The sequence below is a fragment of the Chelonia mydas genome, chromosome 6 (genome assembly GCF_015237465.2).
Source record: "Chelonia mydas isolate rCheMyd1 chromosome 6, rCheMyd1.pri.v2, whole genome shotgun sequence".
Classification (NCBI taxonomy): Eukaryota; Metazoa; Chordata; order Testudines; family Cheloniidae; genus Chelonia; species Chelonia mydas.
This window is the reverse complement of record NC_051246.2, coordinates 121,848,265-121,870,183: the sequence shown is the minus strand read 5'-3', so window position 1 is coordinate 121,870,183 and position 21,919 is coordinate 121,848,265. Positions and strand designations below refer to the sequence as shown.

The window sequence follows — 21,919 nt, the reverse complement described above, 5'->3', positions numbered from 1 at the left end:
GTGACTGGGAAGATTCAAGCTATAAGGAGACCTGTAAAACTATCCTGTCCTCCTGAACTCTGATTTATGTGTGGCTTTTTGATTTCTAAACCCCCCTCCACCACCACCCCCCCACCCCCACCACCCCAAAAAAAGAGAGTTTACACCAGTGCTGCCATACTTCCATAGAGATCTAAAGTGACACTCGGAAAAACTGTAGCAAAAATACATTGAATAATGCAACACATTTGGATTTTTTTTTTTTGAGTTGATGCAAAACCAAAACTCTTGGTTCCCCCCTCCCCCCCCAATAAACTGATTTTTGACACTATATCTGTGTGGGTTATTGAATAGCATCTGCATAGCGAATATAAAAAATTGTGCTTTAACAATGACCTGATGTGTTGTTTTTTAATATTTTTTGGCAGATTCTGGTTCATCTGACAGTGAAGCTGATGAGACTTCTGAAAAGAGTATGAATGAAGAATTTTCTGCAGAAATTTCAGATATGGAAAAAAATGAAAAACTAATTGATGAGAAACCCGCTGAAGAAAACCCAAAGATCCCACATGTATTGATGAAAGAAAATGACAGGACTCAAGTGCAGCCTCTAGAAACTTTAAAACTGGAAGTTGAAGAAAGTGAACAAATAGTTCAGATTTTTGGAAACAAAGCTGAACAAGTGGAAGAAATTAAAAAAGAGACTGAAAAATCACCTAAGGGGAAGGGAAGAAGGAGCAAGACAAGAGACCCCTCTTTAGAGAATGTGAAGGTTTTGCCAGAAAGTCAAGAAGAGGGAACAAATGAAACCCTCATAGAATCTGAAAGATCAGACATTTCTTCCTTAGACAATAAAGAGTTTTCCACCACTACTGAAAATGAAACAGATCCCTGTACAAAAGATAAGAAGCTTTTGAAAAGGAAAACGTTGGAACAGACATCGCCTGAGAAAAAGGTACGACGAGAGTGTGAGATGGAAGTGCCAAATATTGTGTCTGAGGAGAGGACCAATGAATGTATTGGGATGGAGGAATGTAAAGACTTTCATGATGAAGAGTCACTCAGAACTGAAAATGAGGAAATGCCGTCTTTAGTAGCAGAGTCAGATCAACATGTTCAAGAGCTGACGAATGAAAACTTTGAATGTACATCTGAGGAAAATGAGCATATTCCATTAAAAGACGAGGACGACACTATGCCTCAGATTGGACCTGAAACTCTACTTTGCCATGAAGTGGACTTGGATGACTTTGATGAAAAGGAAAAGAGCAGTAGTGAGGATGCAGTAGCAGAAAAGCCAGATCCCAACTCTTTGACCTCAAATCCATCTGCCTTAACCCCTGCAGTCCAGCCTAACTTCTCTGTGGCCTCGCCCCTTGCTCTAAGTCAGGATGAATCTCGCAGTATAAAAAGTGAAAGTGATGTAACTATTGAAGTGGACAGTGTGGCAGAAGAATCTCAAGAAGGTCTCTGTGAAAGCGAGTCTGCTAATGGATTTGAAGCCAGTACCACTTCAAGCAATTGTAGTATAGCAGTACAAGACAGAGATACTGGAGAGAAGGGTAAGTGTTTCCCATGTGAAAAGCCAATCTCTATTTTGACAATTCCTGAAACCATTGTAAATCCTGTATTGCTTTGCTAAGGACTATTGGCTCAAAAGTGGCATTTGGCGTCTTACTAATACTAGTTTTCAGTTCAATCTATTTGTTTTAAAAAGGGTATATTGAAGGCAGAAATATTTGAGGCACGTTTTTTCTTTTCCTTCAGGTCAAAAAAGGCCAAGCGATGGCAATAGTGGGACACTGGCAAAGAAACAAAAACGTACTCCAAAGCGATCAAGTGCTGTAGCCAAAAATGAAAAGAATGGAACAGGTACATTTGGAAGTGAATGTTTGTGCTGTATCCATAACAAGTGTGTAGTAATCCATCCTTCTGATATTTATCCCCATTGTACATGTGTAGGGGTTTCCTTGCCAGGGCCTTTAATTAGTGTTGACTGGACCACTGACTATATATCTAGTAGAATATACCAGCTATTCAGTAATCACAGTATCTGGTAGTCTCATGACTGTTACGGTCATCATTTTCGTTAGCATCTCTCTTTACAAGGCAGCTGTATGTGAAAAGATACCAAATATTTTACAGTTATATGTGTTACGTGTTCAGCTCAGTTATCGTTTTTGTCCCTATGCTTGCCGAATAGAAGCACTTCCTTGAAAAATCATGTCCAAGCGCTTCTAAGGCTAGAAAGATACATTAATTATAACTTACAAGAAAAAATACATAGAGTGCAATGAGGTAAGTACGATACCTTTTAGAGACAGGACTTTTATGTGTGGTTGACGTGCTCAGATATGTAACCTTCTTAAATCAGCTGCAGAAAGTCTGGATTTAGTCTTCTATACCCCCTTATAAGTAGTGATTACCTCAGATAGCTAAAGGAATGGAATCAAATAGGTCAATAGTCAGTGCCAACAATGGCATTGTTAAGATTTATGTCAAATAAATATTTTGGGTTCCCACAGTAACTGCAACAAATATTGTTCATAGGCTGTTAAATAATGCCTAATATGTGCAGAGTGACAGGGTGAAGATTTCTGTGGGAACTGTAACTTAAAATTTCCTGAGACTTGTATATTTGAAATGAGAACCTTTTATTTTGGCACTATTGTAAGAAGTGTTGCATTGTTTTTGTTTTTACAAAATAAATCTAACGATACACTGAGGTACAGGATCACACTGCATGTCTATGTGAATATGGTACTGTAGAACCTCAGTTACAAACATCTCAGGAATGGAGGTTGTTCATAACTCTGAAATGTTCGTAACTGAAAAAATGTTGTTGTTCTTTCAAAAGTTTCCAACTGAACATTGATACCAACTAACATGGCTGCTACTCTGAAACCTGTTAATAAGCTTTGAAATTTTACTATGCAGAAGAAAAACGCTGCTTTTAACCATCTGAATTTAAATGAAACAAGCACAGAAACAGTTTCTTTACCTTGTCAAATCTTATTTTTTAAACATTCCCTTTATTGTTTTAGTAGTTTACATTTAACACAGTATTGTACTGTATTTGCTTTTTTTGTCTCTGCTGCTGCATGAGTGTGTACTTCCAGTTCCAAATGACATGTGGTTGACTGATCAGTTCGTAACTCTGGTGTTTGTAACTGAGGTTCTTCTGTATCAGAGATGTATACTCTTTACTGAAATGATCGTACATTGTTCACATCTGTAGGTAATTAGTGCATTTGCACTCTGAAAAGTGACTCTAAGATCTTGTCTACACTGAAATAACTAAATGTGTTTTTAAGTCACACCTGCTTTTTTGGCAGCAAACACGTTTATTTTGGAATAAATGTCTGTATTTTTTGTTTTGTTTTTTTTTTTTATTTTATTTTTGTAGGTAAAAAATCTACTTTGGCAGGGGCTGACTCAGCCCCTAACTGCTCCCACCATGGGGTTAGAGAGAGCACTGGTGCACCTGCAGATTCAGCTCATAGTGTACCTAACAAAATTAGAAAATTTTAGATGGGGTTGTCAATAATCTGAAACAATTTGGAATCCACAAAGGGAGCTGGGTCTTTTGAGTAAGGAAGCACAATTTTACCTTTCACTTTTCTGACCACAACCACAGTTTATGTAATGTAGATTATAGGGTTAGAAGAATACCAAAATTATAGGTCTGTCTTCTAATCAAAATTAATTTGTGTTATTACAGGACAAAGCAGTGATAGTGAAGATCTTCCTGTCATGGACAGTTCAAGTAAATGTACTCCAGTAAAACACATAAATGTGTCCAAACCACAGAAGCTTGCGCGATCCCCTGCAAGAGTAATTTCCCCTCACATCAAAGATGGAGAAAAGGATAAACATAGAGAGAAACATCACCACAATGCTTCCCCGAGAGTGTATAAATGGAGTTTCCAACTCAGTAAGAATTTTTTAAATTGTGTTAAATATTTAAATCAGAGTTCAAAATTATATTAGTACAATATCCAGAACTTGCTATATTCAGTTCTAAAAAGGCACCTGGCATGAATGCTCATTATCATTGTAAAGCCAGGTTTATTGGTATAATGTTATTTATTTCTGTGCTTCGCTTTCACGCTATAAAAGTCCTTTTAAAAATGGTATGATTTAAATTATCATCTTACTTTCCCCCCCATTTAATTTCCAGCATGCGTTTATCAGCTTATTACTTCAAGAATATCTAGACTGTGAAACTAATAAGTTATGTAATTTAAAAATAGTCTGAATCCTAGTTTTCAGACGGCATAATCCAGGCATTCATCTCTAATTCTGGAATTGCTGGATTATTGGCTGCAAAAATTCAGGTTGGGATTGAAGAGTTGAGTTGGAAGAGCAAGATGACTCACAAAATTATTGTGTAGGGGGAGGACAGAGCAGTTCTTTTGTTTTGTTTTTTGTTTTTAAATTCCATGATATTGAAACCTAAAACTCTGGGAGTCTGAGACAAATATTTTAGAACCAGTAATCTTTTCCCCCACAACCATTAGTGCAGGACTAATGATCAATCAAGGGAAAAAATTGTTGATCCATGTAAATAAAGTATAATATATAAGTATATCATAGCTGTCCCTTTTATAAGGAGCACAATTCTTACTAATCTACCATAATTAAAACACCTTGGATTAAATGGAATTTAATAAGAACCTTTGTATTTTGAAGGGGGGAAAATGTGGGTTTTGGCTATCTGTCTTGTATGTAACCCTACTTAGTATAGCATTGTGGAAGTGCATTATTGGTTTGCATGTGATGTTCCAGTTATCGTTTCTTAAAATCACCATCGTGAAGTAACTTTCCCCCCCACTCTTAAGATGAACTAGACAACATGAACAGCACTGAGAGAATCTCCTTTCTACAAGAAAAACTACAGGAAATCCGAAAATATTACATGTCCCTGAAGTCAGAAGTGGCAACAATAGACAGAAGAAGAAAACGATTAAAAAAGAAAGACAGAGAAGGTAACTTTCCAATTTGCTTTACACTCAGACCTCCCTCTCATGAGGTGTCTGTTTTAAACATGTAAACCCCAAAACATTTAATTTAAGTGACAACATATTCGACAGCCATTATTTTAACTTTTTGGAAAAAACAGTTACTATACGAAGTTTAACTTGTCTTCTATCCATACAGGATAAATTTAGAATCTACAGCATGGTTTGCTTTTCAAAATTCATACATATAATAAAATAAATTCTTGAATATGTAAAATTTCACTTTAAAAAGACATGGATCTGGACTTCGTATTGTACCCTGGATCTGGGTTTTCACAAGTAGCATAACAGATTGTCTTGTTCCTTTATGATTTAAGCCACAGAAAGGATGATGTTAGTTATCCAGCTTGTGTGAACATAAGAGAAAAATAATCTGGACCAGTTTCATAAAGCTTTTTGTAGTAAAAGTAAATCTTATTTTTAATCCAGTAATATTTACTCATCTCCATGGTATCTGAGCACACTATAGAAACATACAGAAACTAGAGTAGTTCTCTAAAATATTAAGGCTTTGAACCTACTAGTCGATACATGAGGAATCCACTTGTATTTTTCTATAACAGGACTTTGAGAGGTCTTCCTATACTGCTACTTCTCCTCCAGGCCTATTTTAAATAAATTAAATAAATAAATAAAGGTAATGCTCATTAAAACGAGCAACTAGTAAGGACACTATGTTAAGCCAGGGATAATGGGTGCAGGTACGACGTAAGCTTCTACACACAACTCTGTCGACGTATGTCAAACTTGACAGGCCTCACTTGGGCTCTATTAAGTTGTTTTGTGTGTGTACAGACACTAAGTCTGATACCTAAGCGGGCCTCCAGTTTGAAGGATAATTTGACAGTGTGGTGCTGATGTCCTGCTTTATGTATTTACAGTGTCTCATACAGGAGCATCCATGTCATCTGCTTCATCAGACACTGGGATGAGTCCATCATCGTCTTCTCCTCCCCAGAATGTGCTTGCTGTAGAATGCAGGTGATACATATTTCTCTGCCTTGTCAGCAGTTTGCTGCCATGGACATAAATCCTGAAATATAACCACAAAAAGCACTCAACTGGTTTGACATTGCCAAGTACATTCTGTACACTCTTCCACTGCTGGACTGTATCTTTTTCCTCCCCCCGGTTTTTTATTTTATTTTATTTTTATTTTTACTGTTGAGAAATTAAGCTCATTGGTAACTGAAGGTTTGTAGGCACCGTCTGACATGTTTGTCATCGTGTTTATTGTTTTTTTGTTAATACAGAGAAAGGGCACTTATCAGATTTGAAAAGTTATGTCCAATGAAGCATTCAGGTGTTCTAGGAAATCATAGAAAAGCAAGTGCATCAAACAGACATCAGAATATTATCAAACAGAATCAAGTTACTGCTGCACTTTCACCCAGCTTGTATGCTAACCCTTGGTGAGTAGTTCCTCTTTGTGGAAGCACTTGCTATACAGAACTGCCAAAGTATGTGTTCAGCAATGTGCCCAGTTTTAAAGATGTAAATGGGACAAAATAAATTGTGAAAGGAAGTGTAGTTGACTGAAAACTACAGTTGTAATAAGTCTTCCACTTTTTATAGGATTTTTGAGCACACGATTATGCAAATATTTTAATGTTTATTAATGTTTACAGTGGAATTGTGAATAAGTTTTCAGTGGACTATCTTATCCCTTGACAAAAATATTTTGTCTTTTTTCTATGTAATTTCAGAGTTTTTATTTTGTTACAAAAAGACGAAAAATGAAATATATAACAACAATGAAGTTATTTAACAAGATTTCTAAAGCTGAATTTTTTTGTGTAAAATAAGGTATCTTGCAACTTGTTAAATATATTTATTCAGACATTGGATGTTGTATTTTTATGTATTTTTTAAAATATTAATAAAATTGGAAAAAAATTCTAGGTTAGTTCACTCTTTTGAAAAAACATACCTATCAGTTGTAGCTCTTACAGGAGGTTTTATCCAGTAACCGTGCCTGTATGTGCAGTGGCTCTGTCTATTCTTCCACAATGTAGAACTGTAATCGGGCATCTGGATTAAACTATAACCTTGTTTGGAAACTTTGGCAGTCCTAGTACTTACATTGTTTTGAGGAACAAATTTTATTGGGTTGCCCTTAAGATGCTTTGTCACAGTTTTTATGTTTGCTATACTGCCGAATGAATTTATATCTCCCAAAGTTGAGATGCAACAATAAAGTAAAGCAACTGTGTATACTTTGTCTGTGGATTGTCCCACGGGCTGATGCAGTTTGTAAATAACTCTTCCAAAACCATGTATTTAAAACAGTTTGCATATACATTATGTATAAAAGTGATTTTTTTATCAATTTTTTATTCATGTTTGTACATTGAAAGGGGTTTTAACCCCTCTTTCTGTGTTTAAAATGCTGTAGAGTAATAACATAGATGCTCTAGACTGTATATCAGGATATTATGGTTCACACAGCAGAAAGTCAGAGCGAAACACTAGTGATGGGGGTAGCATTACTACGATTGATGTTTCTTGAAACTTCATTTTACCACATTTGTCAACTTGTGATTCCAATTCCTTCCATTTTCGCAGAGAATTAAAGAAAAAGTACTCTTGTAAAATGCACTTTTCTGTCTTTTCTTAAGCAAAGCAGAACTATTTCAATGTAAGATAAAATGGAGTTAGAGAGCATTAATAAAGGCCATGTTTTAAACATAGGCTTTATATTTTTTTATTTAAATGATTGCTCTTGTAAATCTACTGACATCCTAAACAATAGAAAAATCAAACTTTGTTAAGTGTTGTAAAAAAATGTTCAGAGCTAACTTTCACTGTTAATTTTATATTAAATATAAATAATAAATAAAAATAATACTCATTTATTAAGGAAAATAACATGGGTCACATTTTCTCAAATTGACTTCCATGCTTAATATTTGCAGAAGTAAATCTTAAATATTGAGTGTAAATAATTCCATGTATTGCTCTTGGATAAATTTACATCTTGTGCAAATATTTAGCTTGTCTAAATACTACCACCATTTCTCTAGAACAGCTAGAAAGATTTTGATATAAATCACCGTTTCAAATGTTGTGGATGAGCCTCTATCATTCTGTACTATAGCATAGTTGTTCAAAACGAACAACTTGACTGCTTCCACTTCGCCTTTGACTGGTTAATGTATGGTCGGGAAACTGTGAAAAGGTGGGTAAGGCAGCCATTCAGTGCTTGAATATTAATTAGGAATTTGGGTTTTGCAGACTAAAAAGCAGTTAAAAGAAAGAGGGCTTTTCTTCTTTTCCTTCTACTGTTTACCACTGGTTCTATCTCCTGCATGTATTGCTTTTCTAGTCTGCCTCCTAAGAGAGAGGTATATCATTTGGTTAGACTCCCCAAACACCTGTTTCGGTAGATGTTTAAAGTTTTCTATCTGGATTTTTTTTTGTCTTTAAGGCTACCAAATGTTCAATAGGGAACAATCTTGTAACAGCAGGGAGATGACCTAGTAGGCCTTTCATTTCCAACTTTGAGTACAATTCCTTTCTCCTCCTTCGAAAACAATTCTTAAATATCTTTCATTGCCTTAAATAAATCTGGTGAAGAAGACACAGCGATTATGGCTGGTATTAAAATAACTATCTAAGCAGTTTTGATACAGCTAATAATGATGCTTTACTTCCTGGTTGTGCTAGCAGATTTTTTGGCAGGGTTATTCTTCCCTTCTCATCTCTCCCACTGTCATCCCAAAACTATATACTTCATTTGGAAGGTATGTCAGGAGAGAAGATTTTGTCAAATTCTGCTTTTTTACATCAGTTGAAGCTCCATTTCAATTGATAGAATTGCATTACTCTTAACAGCAGAATTTGCACCCCTTATGTAGCTGAGCTACCAACAAGAGCCACTGAAGAACAAGTAGGCACATTAGAAAACTGCTGTTGTGATGTAAGATAGCTCTAGGAACTGAAGATTGATTTGGTGTAAATCTGAAAGATTGAAAATGTTATAGGAATGTGAATTTGAACCAATATTCAAAGCAGCAGGTTTGTTTCTATCTTGAAATAGGTGTCTCCTTTCTTCTTCTGACAGCTAGTTAATATTCTGTTTCACTAATGTAATCAAAAACACTTAAATTTCTCCAGACCTTTAAAGGGACTTATTGTAGAGAGAGACTCTGTGCTTCTGTTTTTGTTTCCACACAAATGTTGTAGGAGCTATTTCATGTTCTAGCATTAATAATTTTAAAAAATAGTTAAAAATGTAAGTTTATCAACATCCTGTTAAATCTTTTTCCTGTATTTCCCTTTCCACCACCAGTGTTTGTCCAAGATATCTGACAGTAGCTATCTCTTACCTAACCAATCTGAATAGAGCAGTGATGTCCAGAATAGTGACAAATGGCGATTTCACAAGCACTGAATTGTCAGTGCATAAAGTGAGGAGGTGGCCTAGACAAAAGAGAAAGTTACACCCACTTACTTAGTAATTAAAAATGAAAGGAAATTGTGTTAAGGGTTATTAAGAGCGCACATTTCAGCAAAATATATTATCTTTAATTTAAAGGGCCAATGTCTAGGGAAACTTTTTAAAGAACAACTGCAGAGCAGCAAAGCTGATGGTGTCACTTCTTTACAATAGTGGCATTAGTACTTATGATATGTTCCATTTGAGGATCTTGAAGTGTTTTAGATAGATTGATGAATTAAGCCACCCAACAGGCAATATCTTTATTTGATACATGAGGAAAATTGAAGAGCAGAGTGGTTACCAGGGTGTTATCAAAGATGACTTTGGCAGAACCAGAAAGAGACTGCTGGTACGGAGTCCTGTGTCTTTACCACAGAACTATCTGGCCTTCTACTCTGATTTCTCTTACTCAGCATGATGTTTGTCTTTGGAATGCAAATTAAACTTCAGTTACACGATTCCATCATGTATAATATGTTCGTTCACCTTCTGTCCCTGTAAACAAGAAGAATACTCTTTCTCTCTTGGGTTTATGTGGAGACTGAATGACTTTTTTTGGGTGACATTTATTGGAATCTGCTGCCTACAGTGATATCTTCAATTAATATTGAACAGAAATGCTTGCTTAGTGTAGTCTAGGCCCTTTACAGAAAATCCCACATAGTATGAAAAAAAGTCCTCTGAGATATGTGCAGTTTCCATCCTGCTATGGCCAAGGAGTTTATTCCCCCTCTTACAGCCTGTGGAATGAGCAATGGAATTGTCATATCTGTCCAGATCTTAAAAGGTTCACGGACCAGTAGACCAGGGCCATTCATGCACTGAAAATGGTTTCTCTTTTCCCTTTTCCTAAGTTGCATGTGTTTTCAAGCAAACTGAATGTAGCATGTGCTACCAAAGCTTCCCTTTTTGGACAGCTTTTTCATGCTACGGAAACATAAGAGGGCAGGCCACCATGAACTAAGTCAATGGATCCCTAGGTGGTTCATGGAGATGGGGAAGACACTTTGGTCCATTGAGCCAATTTGGTGAGATAACAATGGAATGCTAAACAGCTCCAGATAACACTGAATTTTACCACTTTGTTTCTGCCTTTTAAGTGTGTGAACAGGACATATCTAGCTATTTGTTGTACCATGTAACTGTTTTACAGATTCCATGCATTGAGAACTTGTTTGCTTAGCTCTTTTAAGCTTGCAATTTTTTAAAATTACCTGCAACAGTAGTCCCTTAAAATGCTAGATAAGGACTGTTTTTTTAAAGATGTAGGGAGCATGCAACAATCAAACTTTCATGAAGCATATGAGGATGACCCAGCTGACCCACAAACATTCATGGATTTCCATTCTTCAAATACAGGTATTTTAAAATTAGCTCACATTCCCCAGTATTTATCAAGCCATTGTGCTCATACTGAGAAATAATATATTTACTTTATTGGTGAAATTTTATAAATACCATTATGTTTTCTTCTTCAGCATTGATGTCTGAGGATGTATCTTAAAAGGATATGTATTAAATTTCCTAACAGTTGTATGAGGAGTACTAAATTTAAACATTCATATGGTCACTTCTGAATATTGATGTATTGATATGTGTGTTAATTTTTGGAAATCTAGCAACACCCACACTTCCATGAGCCCTTACTTACTAGTCTCAATGTCTCCTTTAATTTAATTTTCCCAGGTTTCCTTGCTTCATACCCTTGGCCTGAAAATATGCTGGCTTTTTATTTTTAACTTTGACACTGGTGTGCTGGTACAATGGAAGATGTATATCAAATGTTGTGTTTTTCTTTGAGTTTGTCTCTGTGCATGCTCAACCATGGGATGTGTGTGCATCTGTGTACTCTTGATTGAAGACTGTGAAGTAGCGCTTGTGGGCCCGCACCTGTGCAAAACAACACTTCATGCTCTGAATGAGGGGATAGAGGTTATTTGTTTCTTAGCTATTGACTTTGTTTATTGTATTTTATTTTGTTTGTGCTCTCTGGAGTGGGGGTTTCGTCCTTCTTCTGGAGCTCTGTGCCAGAGCACAATTTGTTATGCCTAAGACCCCAGGGTTTAAGAACTTGGTCTAGACCCTCTCCATTACACAAGGAATCTAAGAGACTGGAATTACTGGGCAGATTGAGTTATTTGTCAGCTGCTCTTCAATTGTGTATAGTTAACTATCAGGCCTTGATGATGAAATACAGCTTTACCACATATTCAAAATGTACACACTTTTATTGAACATCTACCACAAAATCAGACGAGAGACCAGTCTCAGTCCATCATGGGGGGGCAGGCAATCCTCGACCTCAGGAACTTAAAAACTACTATGTTCTAGCATAACACTTCAGAATGGTGATATTAGCTACCCTTCTCTCATCCTCGGATCCAGAGTACTGGTTTGTTGCCTTCTACCTATAAGCTGACTACTTTCATGTAGCCATCCACCCATTGCACAGGTGCTTCCTTGCTTTGTAATAGGAACAAACCCCCAGTGATGGAGAGTTCTTTCCTTTGGGCTCTCCACGGCTCTGGGAGTGTTTACAAAGCTACTTTCATCAGTAGGGTGGAGATGTCTCAGTATTCCCATATTTGGATGACTGGTTGATCAGGGATTTATCACAACAAGAGGTTCAGTCAGCTACAACCAAGGCGTTAGCATTGTTCCAATCACTAGGACTTTGTATCAATCACAACAAATCTATACTAACTCCAGTACAAAGGACAAACTTCATAGGAACCATTTTGGAATTCACATCAGCAAGAGCCTACCTACCCTTGAGCAATGGTCTCAAGTTGCAGTGGGGGAAGTCTAGGTTGGATATTAGGAAAAACTATTTCAGTAGGAGGGTGGTGAAGCACTGGAATGGGTTACCTAGGGAGATGGTGGAATCTCCATCCTTAAAGGTTTTTAAGGCCCGGCTTGACAAAGCCCTTGCTGGGATGAGTTAGTTGGTGTTGGTCCTGCTTTGAGCAGGGAGTTGGACTAGATGATCTCCTGAGGTCTCTTTCAACCCTAATCTTCTATGATTCTATCAAGGGAGAGATTTTCCACCCTATCTGGCCTAATCTCTGCACTGTAGTTAAACCCACAAACAACCAGGAGGGCTTTTCTTCAGCTTTTGGGTCACATGTCTGCCTCCACAATTGTGACTTCCTATGCGAGACTACTCCTTGGATGTCTCCAGATGGGGTATAAATATATACTGTTCTTAACCACAATAGCCACAAACCCTCCAAATGGGTCATGGTGCCTCAAAGGTGTTGGGTGCACTTATGTGGTGGAAGAACCCACAAAGGGTCTGTATAGCAACCCCATTCTTGCATCCCACACCATCACAGAGCCTCATAAAGGACACGTCTTTGTTAGGATGGGGAGCTCACTTGCAGTGAAATACAGCTCAGGGCAAAAGATCTGCAAGAATCACTGCTTCACATCAATATTCTGGAGCTGAGAACAGTTTTTTATGCTTGCCAATACATCCTCCGTGCCATTCAAGCCACTCAGTCAGAGGAATGCTAGAGAACAGGACAGCAGTGCATTACATTAACCGCCAAGATAGAGGCAAGATCCCAGTCCTTATGTGCAGAGTCACTAAGACTCTGGAACTGGTGTTTTTCCCATTCAATAAACATATTCGCTGTCCTACCAGACTCAGATACAAGTGCAGGACTCCCCGAGCAGACACTTCTGGCAAGACCATGAATGGGAGCTCAAAGACTCTCTTGCAACATCTGCCAGACCTGGGGTCTACCACAAATAGATTTCTTTGCCACCCCCAAACAACTCCAAAGGTCCCCTGTTTTGCTCCAGTGGAAGTTATGGTCTCAGTTTGCTGGGACATGTGCTGATAGCTCCATGGCCTCGTGCCCTGCTTTGTGTGTATCCATTGCTTCCATTAATCCTCAAGACTCTTCTCAAGCTCAGCAAAGAGAGGGCAAAAGCTATTCTTATAGCACCAGCCAGGCCAAGATGGGTGTGCTATTCAAATTTCATCCACTTCTCAGAGGTGGCACCCCTCCAACTTTCTACCACAGAGGACCTATTGACACAGAACTCAGGGTCTCTCATTCACCCCAGCTCTTCCTCTGTGAACCTCAGGGTGTGGCTCCTGAATGGCTCTAAACCATGGAATTAACTTGTTAAATTGCAGTAAAATCAGTGTTTTTGTCCAGTAGAAAGCCCAGGAACTGCCAGACTTACCTCCAGAAGTGGAAACATTTTCATTCTTGGTGCTGTCTTCCATCTTCCCAAGCCTTGGAAGTTCTGCCTTCCAAGATTCTGGACTACCAAGTGGAATTTAAAAGTGAGAGGTATATCAATGACCTATTAGGGTCCACGAACATGATAGTTCTGTGGTGATCTAGAATCCTATTTTCGACGTCTCCGACTCAAGGAATATTTCCAAAATACCTCTGAACAACATACTAATCCACAGAGGCCTCCCTACCAACATTACAAAAAGAAGGATTCTAGGTGGACTCCTCCTGAAGGTCGAAACAGCAGACTGGACTTCTACATAGAGTGCTTCCGCCGACGTGCACAGGCTGAAACACTGGAAAAACGGCATCATTTGCCCCATAACCTCAGCCATGCAGAACACAATGCCATCCAAAGCCTCAGAAACAACTCTGACATCATAATCAAAAAGGCTGACAAAGGAGGTGCTGTTGTCATCATGAATAGGTCAGAATATGAACAAGAGGCTGCTCGGCAGCTCTCCAACACCACTTTCTACAAGCCATTACCCTCTGATCCCACTGAGAGTTACCAAAAGCAACTACAGCATTTGCTCAAGAAACTTCCTGAAACAGCACAAGATCAAATCCGCACAGACACACCCCTGGAACCCGACCTGGGATATTCTATCTACTACCCAAGATCCATAAACCTGGAAATCCTGGGTGCCCCATCATCTCAGGCATTGGTACCCTGACAGCAGGATTGTCTGGCTATGTAGACTCCCTCCTCAGGCCCTACGCTACCAGCACTCCCAGCTACCTTCGAGACACCACTGACTTCCTGAGGAAACTACAATCCATCGGTGATCTTCCTGATAACACCATCCTGGCCACTATGGATGTAGAAGCCCTCTACACCAACATTCCACACAAAGATGGACTACAAGCCGTCAAGAACACTATCCCTGATAATGTCACGGCTAACTTGGTGGCTGAACTTTGACTTTTTCCTTACCCATAACTATTTTACATTTCGGGACAATGTATACCTTCAGATCAGCGGCACTGCTATGGGTACCCGCATGGCCCCACAGTATGCCAACATTTTTATGGCTGATTTAGAACAACGCTTCCTCAGCTCTCGTCCCCTAACGCCCCTACTCTACTTGTGCTATATTGATGACATCTTCATCATCTGGACCCATGGAAAAGAAGCCCTTGAGGAATTCCATCATGATTTCAACAATTTCCATCCCACATCAACCTCAGCCTGGTCCAGTCCACACAAGAGATCCACTTCCTGGACACTGCAGTGCTAATAAACAATGGTCACATAAACACCACCCTATACCGGAAACCTACTGACCGCTATTTCTACCTACATACCTCCAGCTTTCACCTTGACCACACCACACGATCCATCGTCTACAGCCAAGCTCTGCGATACAACCGCATTTGCTCCAATCCCTCAGACAGAGACAAACACCTACAAGATCTCTATCAAGCATTCTTACAACTACAATACCCACCTGCGGAAGTGAAGAAACAGATTGATTAGAGCCAGAAGAGTTCCCAGAAGTCACCTACTACAGGACAGGCCTAACAAAGAAAATAACAGAACGCCACTAGCCGTCACCTTCAGCCCCCAACTAAAACCCATCCAACGCATTATTAAGGATCTACAACCTATCCTGAAGGATGACCCAACACTCTCACAAATCTTGGGAGACAGGCCAGTCCTTGCCTACAGACAGCCCCCCAACCTGAAGCAAATACTCACCAGCAACCACATACCACACAACAGAACCACTAACCCAGGCACCTATCCTTGCAACAAAGCCCGTTGCCAACTGTGCCCACATATCTATTCAGGGGACACCATCACAGGGCCTAATAACATCAGCCACACTATCAGAGGCTCGTTCACCTGCACATCCACCAATGTGATATATGCCATCATGTGCCAGCAATGCCCCTCTGCCATGTACATTGGTCAAACTGGACAGTCTCTACGTAAAAGAATAAATGGACACAAATCAGATGTCAAGAATTATAACATTCATAAACCAGTCGGAGAACACTTCAATCTCTCTGGTCACGCAATTACAGACATGAAGGTCGCTATTTTACAACAAAAAAACTTCAAATCCAGACTCCAGCGAGAAACTGCTGAATTGGAATTCATTTGCAAATTGGATACTATTAATTTAGGCTTAAATAGAGACTGGGAGTGGCTAAGTCATTATGCAAGGTAGCCTATTTCCCCTTGTTTTTTCCTACCCCCCCACCCCCCCGACGTTCTGGTTAAACTTGGATTTGTGCTGGAAATGGCCCACCTTGATTTTCATACACATTGTAAGGAGAGTGGTCACTTTGGATAAGCTATTACCAGCAGGAGAGTGAGTTTGCGTGTGTGGTTTTTGGAAAGGCGGGAGTGGGGGGTGAGAAGGCCCACCTTGATTATCATACACATTGTAAAGAGAGTGGTCACTTTGGATGGGCTATTACCAGCAGGAGAGTGAGTTTGGGGGGGGCGGAGGGTGAGAAAACCTGGATTTGTGCTGGAAATGGCCCAACTTGATTATCATACACATTGTAAGGAGAGTGATCAATTTAGATAAGCTATTACCAGCAGGAGAGTGGGATGGGAAGAGGTATTGTTTCATGGTCTCTGTGTATATAATGTCTTCTGCAGTTTGCACAGTAATGCATCCGATGAAGTGAGCTGTAGCTCACGAAAGCTTATGCTCAAATAAATTGGTTAGTCTCTAAGGTGCCACAAGTACTCCTTTTCTTTTTGCGAATACAGACTAACACGGCTGTTACTCTGAAACCTGTTATTAGGGTACAGTTGTCTGATATCACAGCTTTCCACTCACCCATTCATTGGCTCTTCTTTTTTTCCCACCCTGTCACAGACTGATTCCTCAAAGATCTATACAATTTGTATTTTCCTGTCTGAAACCCAGCTCCACAGTGGGGCCTCACCCTGGTTCTCGATGCTCTGCGAGCCCTCTTCGAACTGATGGCCACCTGCTCTCTCCTCCACCTCTTCTTCAAAACTTCATTCCTGGTCACTATTACATCCAAGAACAAAGGGAGAGGTGGGGGCCCTCCTGGCCAACCCACTACATATCACCTTTTATAGGGACAAAGTTTGTACTATGCCCTCATCCCCATTTTCTCCCTAAAGTCTCATTGGCATATCACATTAACCAAAAGATTCACCTGCCTCTATTCTACCCAAACCTCATGCTTCTAAAGAAGAATCGAGCCTTCATTCAGTGGATATTAGACACCCCATCAGCTCTGTTCACAGAGTCCCACTGAGACAGACTCCTGAGGGAGACTTGCAGAATCTTAGGGAGCTGAGCTGTGACACTCAGCAGTGCTATCAAACAGTAGGGCTTATTAGTTGACTGGAACACAGCATAGGAAGACCAGGATTATCACAGAGAAGTGAAAGTTAAAGCATAGTCTATTCCGGGTAGCCAGAGCCCAGCCGGGCTGTAGTGAGTCCTATTGTTCAAACTCTGTCTCCCTCTCTGTCTGATCTCCTTTTGTCAGACTCCCAACATGCCATTGACTGCTTCCCATAGCCAACACTTAACTTACACCCCACCTCTTGCTCCCAGTCCTTTGTTCCTGAGCTAGGGAGATGCAATTCTGTCGCCTTGATGAGAGGTAGGGAAGTCCATGTCTCTCTGGGTCATTGGTTGCTAGGTGTCCGTGTCTGTGTCCAGGCAATTGGATTTGCTATAGTCTTCTCAAGAGCTCCATTGATATGGGACCCAAGCCCTCAGACAGCTAGGCACTATTTATACCTGTCTTAACCTACTCTGACAGCAAACTCCCTTTTCACCCGTAGTTAACAATGGAGCATATAGGGATAACTGAGGTACAGACAGGCTTCATAAAAATATTACAAAAAATTTCCACTTTGTCACACCAATCCAGTACCGTCAATTTCGATGCTGTTCTAAACTACTTTATTTCTAATCCCCAAGATGGGTACAGCCTGACCTAATTTGCCATGATCCTACCAACTATGCCAGTTTATGGAACAAGGATAAAATGTTGTGTAATTTATATTAATACCTTGTTACATCATAGAAGATTTTTTTCCTTAGAACAAGCTAAGAGCTCTCTATAGAAATACTAAATTTATAAAATCAGGATGTATTTGAAAAGAGCAAGACATATTCAAGTTAGAGATGAAAAGATATTACCAATGATCAAATTCCTTTCTGCCAGGGCCATATTAATCACTGTCATAAGTGTAGGTAGATCTACACCATCCCAGTGAATGTTTCTGAATTTCCTGGGAGTAACTTTACTTACAGGGCTACTAGGGTTTTAAAAGAAAAACAACTTAGGCTTTTGGTTTACACACTGTTCTCTCCCTTGCTAATGGCATTTGCTGTTACTGTGATCATGTTGTATGTAAGCGTCTATCCAAGGGGAATACTGCAGGTTTGAATGAGCAGTATGTGTCACTTTACAGTAGCTCTCTTGCCTTTTACAGTCCAATTTTAAATGTGGTTTCTACCACTTACTGTGGAAAGTGTTCAGTTGCTTTTAAATTTGCTGTTTTCTACATCTTTGTTGGTGTCTTTTGCCATTTTATTTTACTTTACTTCTCTCCGGATAGCTGATCACTACATTCTCAGTTTCTGCTCTCTATCTTCCCAAGCTGTTAAAATACTTTGCAAGTATATAGTGCCTTCCGCTGAATGATTTCAAATGCCTTAACATCTATGGAAAGAGAGGCTAATTTCCATTGTATAGGGAGGGAAGAACAAGGCCCAATTACAAGGTCTTGCAAAGTTTGTACCAGAACTAGGCTTAGAGTCCAGATTCCCTGACCACATGATCATGTTATTTCTTTAAACTCGTAACGCACCAAATGCAGTCAGTTTGTAAAGAACAGTATTTCCCTGCTGCTTCAATTAGTTTAACTACGGGAACTTAAGGGCTGTCCCAAACCAAATTACATATGTAACTGTGTTCTTCATTCTCACACCCAACTACAAAAAAGATGCTAGGTTGTTCCCTAGGCAGTTTGCAGTTGTGGATGGGATGTGAGGGCTCAATTTCTCTGCAGCATTCTGCAAACTCAGGGAGAGGAGTGGCAAGTATAAATGGCAATATTACCTTCCCTACATTTTTATTTCCAATAATATGCTTTCTCTAATGTAATGTTTATTAAATTTATGAGAGAGGTAGGGGAAGGTAAGTAAGTAATCTGATTATTGGACCTTTAGGCAAAAGTAATTAATGGATACAGTTGGGTTGGAAACAAAGAAAATAGGCTCAGTCTTTCATCCCTGCCTTGTGAGCATTTACTGTAAGCTAGACTAGATAAAAATTAATGGCTGTATGAGTTTTTCCTCACTCATCAACTGAGTACCGCACTCGGGTAGAGCAGTAATGCAGGCTGTGAAAAGATCTGGGCTCTCCTAAATTGTGATCCCCTCTCTGGTACGGTCTCAATGTCTGGCCTTTAGAAAATCCCCTCTCTGTACTCCAGCCCTTCCTCAATTGTAACAGGGAGATGGGCCTGACAAGCACCAGTCCCCCCCCGGCGGAGGCAGTAAGAGAAGGAAGTGCGGGTTATTTCCATAGCACCGTGCAGCTGTAAAAGGCTAAATGGGACAATTTCAGGGAGATTAACACTAACCCTGTGAGCTGACACAGCCACAGCGGTGATGAGAAGCGGGGGGGAAGCTGCTGCTGACAAACAAGTCCCGCCCCTCCTGCCTGCAGCACAGCCCCCGGCCAGGAACAGAGGGGCCCGAGATACAGACAGGTCACTTCCTGCTGTGCGGAGTTGGCAGCAAGATTTGAGGCAAAGCCTACAGCTAGATCAAGCGTCTCCTCGGAGCCATCTCCCTGCTGGGGAGCCCGGGGCTCCCAGGCACAGACCAACCCCCAGAAACCAGCCAAGGCCTGGGGGGCTGGGGGAGGAGTCGCCCCCCTGGGGCTCGCAGGCATTGACCGCCCCCCCCCCCCCCAAAAGCCCCCAAAACACCGGTGGCAGGGAGAGAGTCTCCGCAGCCCTGACTAGCCGGGCACGCCCGGCTCCGTGCGCTCGGCGTGAGGGGGGGGATGGCTGTGGCTCTAGCCAAGCCCGCTTCTCGGGGCTCCAGAGCGGGCCGGGGCCGGGCGGGGACGGCCATGAGCGGCTGGGCCCGCCCCCTTCTACTCCTGCTGGCTGGGGCCTGCGGCCTCGCCCTGCTCGGCTACGGCGTCTACTTCGACCGGCGGCGGAGAAACGCCCCCGACTTCCAGCGGAAGCTGCGGCAGAGTGCGTGTCCCCGCCCGGCCCGGGGAGCGGGAGGCCGTTAGCCGGGGCCGGGCCGCTCCCGCCTCCGAGCTGGCGTGGCGCCCCGTCGCCCTGGCATTAGCCCCCTCCTCTCCCGGGCGGGGGAGCTGCAAGCACCGCCCCTGCGTTGCAAGACCTCCCCCCCCCCCCCTCCGAGCCCCTGTGGCCTCCCCCCAAGTGTGTGTGTCAGAGACCCTCCCCCTAGCAGCGCCAGGCCTCGGTCCCACACGGAGCGTGGGCAGGGAGGGCGCAGGGGGAACTGGGCTGAAGTGACCCTAGTCAAATCTAAGGCCTGAGCCCCTTTGGCCTACAGCCCTTGGACCTTCCCTTTCACACGCACCCCCCCCCCCCCTCCTTGAAAATAAGTAATTCCTGCCCCACATAAATCCCACTCCATCACCGCAGGTGGGATTTTCAAACCTGCTTAAATCACTTCTCATCCGTGCCCTATTGTCATAAGTGCCCTGCCGCAGCACAGCTAGGGACGGGTAGCCGGACTCCAGTAGCGCAGACACTTGCTACAGCCACTGACGTGGGTCTTCTCCCCCGGCGCTGGAGTTAGTCCACCTCACCGAGAGGCTAACGGAAGAATTCTGCTGTTGACCGAGCGACAGCTACGCTGGAGGTTGGGTTGAGCTGGCTGCAAATGTTTTTCACAGCCCTGAGCACTGGAGCGAAGTCGCTCTTAATTTTTAAGTGTAGACCAGGCCTCGGGCACTTCGGAGGGCGAGCTCCACTGACCTCCAAAGAGACTTCGGCAGTGTCTACGCTGCCACTTTCAGTGCTAAAACTTAAGTCGTTCAGGAGTGTGAACCCCGCCATGCCCTCTCCCCCACGAGCGACAAAAGTTTTAGCGCTGAAAAGCACCAGTATAGGCAGTGCTTTAGCTCCCGGCGATAAAGCTACCACCCCTCGTTTAGGGTGCGTTTTTTTTAATTGCCGGAAGAGCTCTCCGGCATCAATAAAGCGTGTCTATACTGCCCACATCACAGTGCTGCCGCACTGTAACGTGAGCAGTGTAGACATACCCTTAGTGCACTTACGTGTCTAATAATTCACTTGAGAATGGGCCTTAGACTTCTAAAACACTTAAAGCCAAATTTCTAAAGGTATTCAGGTGCCTAAAGATGAAAATCCCACTAGAGGACTATCTACAACACTGCTTATGCACCAGGGGAATTAGGCACCTAGGTGGTTTGGAAAATCCCACTAGGCACCTAAATCCCTTTACAAATCTTGGCCATAGGGTAACATTTTTAAAAGTGGCAAAGTGACTTAGGAGCAGAAGGCCATGGTTTTTTGAAAATCTCACTCCAGATGCTTACTTGTTCTAAATTCTGTCTTGAGCAAGAATTTCTGCAGAGTATTTGTAGTAAAACATATGAGCTCATCAGCAACATAAAACTGAAATGTAGCTTGGCTTCCTTCTGATCATGATTCGGTTTTTTTAATTTGAAATATTTTGGTGTACTTAATAAAGTATCAACAAATATCTATATGGCAAATTCAACTCCCTGAGCATCTCTCATTTTAGAGAAGAGGTGACATGTTATAGAAAATTTAACAGGTCAGTTCAAGAAGAGTTTAAAAATATTTATAAATAAAAAAAATTAGGTACAATTTACCTTTGTAGGTTTCTCTCATATCTCTATCTTCCAATTATATCTGTTTTCATGTTAGGGTATCAGCACATTTTGGATGAGATAATACTAAAATGGAAAAAAAACTTTGGAGAAGCAGACTTGACAATCTTTTTGGATTTCTGAACTATTAAGCTTAGATGTTAAATGCACTATGTTACATTTACAGAAAGAAGAAAAGAACGTGAAAAAGCTAAAGAGCATGATGCTGAGGTAAACCTTCAGTTTAAAAATCACTTAAACTTAGTAGAAAGAATACTAACTTAACATTGAATGTCTTTTTGGTTGTACTGATCTGAGCCAAAGCACAAAGGGGAATTAGGAACCCAACTCATTTG

At 41.0% G+C, this 21,919-nt stretch overlaps 2 protein-coding genes across 9 annotated transcripts in view; both read left to right on the top strand.

Annotated features, from left to right (window-relative positions):
* The window catches only part of ARID4A (AT-rich interaction domain 4A), a 63,513-nt gene extending 55,823 nt beyond the window's left edge, over positions 1–7,690 (top strand). For 6 of the 7 annotated variants that reach the window (XM_043548796.1, XM_037901181.2, XM_043548797.1 and 3 more), the window contains 6 exons: positions 408–1,541; positions 1,747–1,851; positions 3,701–3,913; positions 4,821–4,967; positions 5,882–5,981; positions 6,254–7,594. In XM_043548796.1, coding sequence (XP_043404731.1) covers positions 408–1,541; positions 1,747–1,851; positions 3,701–3,913; positions 4,821–4,967; positions 5,882–5,981; positions 6,254–6,416 — 1,862 coding nt within the window. In that variant the 3' untranslated portion in view covers positions 6,417–7,594. Of the gene's footprint in view, positions 1–407; positions 1,542–1,746; positions 1,852–3,700; positions 3,914–4,820; positions 4,968–5,881; positions 5,982–6,253 lie in introns of all 7 variants that reach the window. The other variant, XM_043548795.1, reaches the window with a different exon arrangement.
* Positions 7,691–7,841: 151 nt separating this feature from the next.
* TOMM20L (translocase of outer mitochondrial membrane 20 like) overlaps positions 7,842–21,919 on the top strand; it is a 19,850-nt gene continuing 5,772 nt past the window's right edge. Inside the window, exons 1-2 of one of the 2 annotated variants that reach the window (XM_037901184.1) lie at positions 7,842–10,800; positions 21,751–21,794. In XM_037901184.1, coding sequence (XP_037757112.1) covers positions 10,677–10,800; positions 21,751–21,794 — 168 coding nt within the window. In that variant the 5' untranslated portion in view covers positions 7,842–10,676. Of the gene's footprint in view, positions 10,801–19,309; positions 19,924–21,750; positions 21,795–21,919 lie in introns of those variants that run through there. The other variant, XM_037901183.2, reaches the window with a different exon arrangement.